The 3,240-nt window shown below is 45.6% G+C and overlaps 1 protein-coding gene across 1 annotated transcript in view; it reads right to left on the bottom strand.

The window, feature by feature from the left end:
• The window catches only part of CENPF (centromere protein F), a 55,210-nt gene that overhangs the window by 7,705 nt on the left and 44,265 nt on the right, over positions 1 to 3,240 (bottom strand). Inside the window, exons 17-19 of the mRNA XM_019635451.1 lie at positions 2,515 to 2,693; positions 1,674 to 1,839; positions 11 to 484 (exon numbers count right to left, since the gene is read on the bottom strand). Coding sequence (XP_019490996.1) covers positions 11 to 484; positions 1,674 to 1,839; positions 2,515 to 2,693 — 819 coding nt within the window. The remainder of the gene's footprint in view (positions 1 to 10; positions 485 to 1,673; positions 1,840 to 2,514; positions 2,694 to 3,240) is intronic.

The following is a 3,240-nucleotide window of genomic DNA, read 5'->3' on the forward strand; positions in this document are numbered from 1 at the left end:
ACACACACACCTTTCTTTACAACTTCCGGAAGTCCCTCAGGCTCAAACTCGCTGTCTTCGGCAGCTTCCGCAGGGTGGATACCACTTTTGACCCCTTTCTTGCTTTTTTTAGAAAACGTCTCTGGTGTAGAAGGCGCTGTTCCTCCTCCATTCTCCCGAATCCCACTGGACCTCTGCCGTTTGCCTGAAGCTTTACTTTGGCCGGATGGTAAGTTCTTTTCAGTAACAGGCGGGACTGGAGATGATCCTGAAACAAGTGAATTCAGCACAGGAGAGCTCTGGAGGCTGTTAGATGGCTGTGAGCTCAGACGGGCAACCTGTGTTTCTAACAACTCCTTGGCTCGCTCCAACTTCTCATGGCTTATCAGCAGGGAACAGTACTTATCCAAGTATTCGTCGGCCTCCTTGCATTTTTCTTCAAGGCTTTCCTTCAGTTCTTTCACCTCGGTCATTAATTCATCAACATTGGCATCCACAACAGTACCTGTCAAAAATAAAGTGATACATCATGTCCCCTGGTGCTTCTCTGGTTGACACTGGGCATGATCAAGCAGGAAACTTTAGGCATGTTCTTCGATTTTTCTTTTTTTGAGACGTCAGGGAAATATAGCTACACACGTTCTGATAGTTCAAACAACTCTTGTTTGGGAGGGGTCATATCAAGGTACATATTCTAGTTGAATACATACCTCTTATTAGGAAAACTTAAGTAAAATCCACCAAAATCTCAAACTCGTATTTCAGCCAGCACATCCAACTTTCTTGCAGTTATTCATGAGCTCAAATGAATTTAGCACATCCTTTATTTTCCCCTGTCCATTCCTTCCATCATAAGTGAATGAACAACAAAAGCACGTAAAGAATATGAAGGCCCAGTTGTACTGGCTTTGGGAGAAAGAAGGGGGCCCGTGACAAGGTGAGTCCAAAAAAGCTCTGGAAACCATTTGAAAACAATGGAGAGTCTGGTGGACAAAAACTTGGGGGAACGCTATAAAGGTGGGAGTCTTGGTCAACTTGTAGCTGCCATGACTGGTGTTCAGTCCATTAGAAAAGCCCCACTACACTCTGGGTACTCTTCTCAGCAGGCAATATCATCGACCCACCCTGCCAAACTACGGGCCGGAAGAGCCACTCATACACTTGCCATCATCACCTTTCAATTCAGTAAGAGCATTCGATTCTGGGGGCACAAGTACAGAAAGGTGACAAGGACACTTGTCACTGCTCTTCTTTATTTTACCTCCACACCCAAAAACATAGCGTCCCCCCACCCACTTCCATTTATTTGACCCACAAGGATGGGCCAAGGAAGCCAGGATCAGCTGTTCATAAATTACTACCAGCTCCGATGCCAATCTGTCTTTGACGCAGAACTAGGTAGAGGAAAAACTCATCTTAGAATGGCTCACGAGCAAAAAGCGCTGCCAGTTTTTTTGTACGTGTTACAGCACAGGAGATGTGATTATTTTATTTCAAAATGCAGGCTGGCTTCCTTCCTAACCGTATTAATGACCCCACGCTGAGCACAGAACTTGGAAACTGGACAGTGGACAACCGCTGAAAGCCAGCACGCCACAACAGAACAGAGATTCCGAATACTTCCTGTGGACACCACCAGGATGTCCCCAGAGGAACATGGTCTTGGCTCACTGACGTGCCCAGGGGACACCCACCTGTTTTCTGCTTATCTTGTGCAGCCTCTTCAAGGTGAGACAGCTCTTTCTGTAGCATTTCTTTTGCCTCCTCCAGCTGTTTACTGGATTTGATCAACAACTTTATTTTTTCCTGCAAACGTTGATTTTCCTTCTTCAGCTGATTTGCATATTTTAGATTGTCCATCTATGAAACAAAGCCTTGAATTTAAAACTATGAATTTCTCTTTATGAGCATCAAATAATTTTAAAGATACAATTAAGAATCACATACTGTAAATTTAAGAATGACTATGCTCAAAATATCTACAGATGCATGAAACAATTCACCTTCCCTACTCAGTTTCCTGTCTCCCCAATAGACACTGGTGTTGTCACTCCCCTGCTTAGTATCAGCAAGCATAAAGCATGGTTCCTAAGATAATGTTCTATTAAGTTGCCCACTGTGCCTGTGTTTATCCAATGAGAATCACACGTGGGGGCGGAGTTAGGGGGTCAATGGACATAGTCTTTTTTATTTTTATTTTCAGTTACAGTTGGCATTCAATATTATTCGTTTCAGGTGTACAGCATGGTGGTTATACATTTATATACCTTACAAAGTGATTCCCCTGATAATNTCTGACCTGACAGGGCCATTGCCCACCAGGCTCGCTCTCAGTGGCCTGCTGAATCGAGGACAAGGCTGGCAGCAGGACAACGTCATGTTTCCCCTCGGGTCTGCCCTCTGCTGGCTTCTTTACACCACACGGAGGACAGACCTCAGAGGGCTCCCGCGTCAGAGGGTGCAGGGCCAAACCCTGGCCCAGAGAAGGCTGTAATTTCCTGGGCTGCAGGCTGTAGACGCTTGTTCACAGTTTACCTTTTGTGATCTGCTGCCACCAGCTGTCGGTTTGGAGGGCTCGGTGTGATTCTCCTTGTGGAGGCTCAGGGGGGACAGCACTAACTTCTGGGCGGCCAGGCGGGGGCTGGTCCGGGTGGCCATGGTTGTTCTTCGCAGGACATACGGGCTTATCTTTCCCGTTGGGATGTCAGCAAACCCTAAGGGCAAAAAGGCCGCCTGTCAGCACTGCTAGGTCCCATTTTATCTACGACAGAAACGGTGTTCATTAGGTCAAGTTTTAACCAAGAGAAGTGTAACTGCAGAAACGCTTTCTCCTAGCCACAGTGGACAGCGATTAACTTCACAGGACCCCTGGGAGCTGTCAAATTGAATAAATAACAGATTTTCTCTTATTAGAAACATAAAATGCCACAATGAGAAAAGAAGAGGAAGAGAATATTAAACAGAAAATTTTTTCCCTGCTTCTTCTATGTGGCTATCTTAACTTGCATTTTTCTAAGATCTGAAGAAAACGCCTGCAGGCCCTCCTCTGTAAAATTTGGATTAGATTGAAAACAACAGAGAGAGTCAAGTGGAAAAAAAAATAAAAAAAGGCCAGCTCTTGTTTAAAGGGGGCGAAATGTAAAATGGGAACAGCTCCCTCTGGTGACTCCTTCATGGAGAGATGAGGAGGGGGAAGAGATCGGACCCTGCTAGGAGTGACTTCACTCTACACACATCCTCTCCTTCGGGCATGGGAACTGG

This window comes from Hipposideros armiger, unplaced genomic scaffold, assembly GCF_001890085.2.
Source record: "Hipposideros armiger isolate ML-2016 unplaced genomic scaffold, ASM189008v1 scaffold_22, whole genome shotgun sequence".
NCBI classification, from domain to species: Eukaryota; Metazoa; Chordata; class Mammalia; order Chiroptera; family Hipposideridae; genus Hipposideros; species Hipposideros armiger.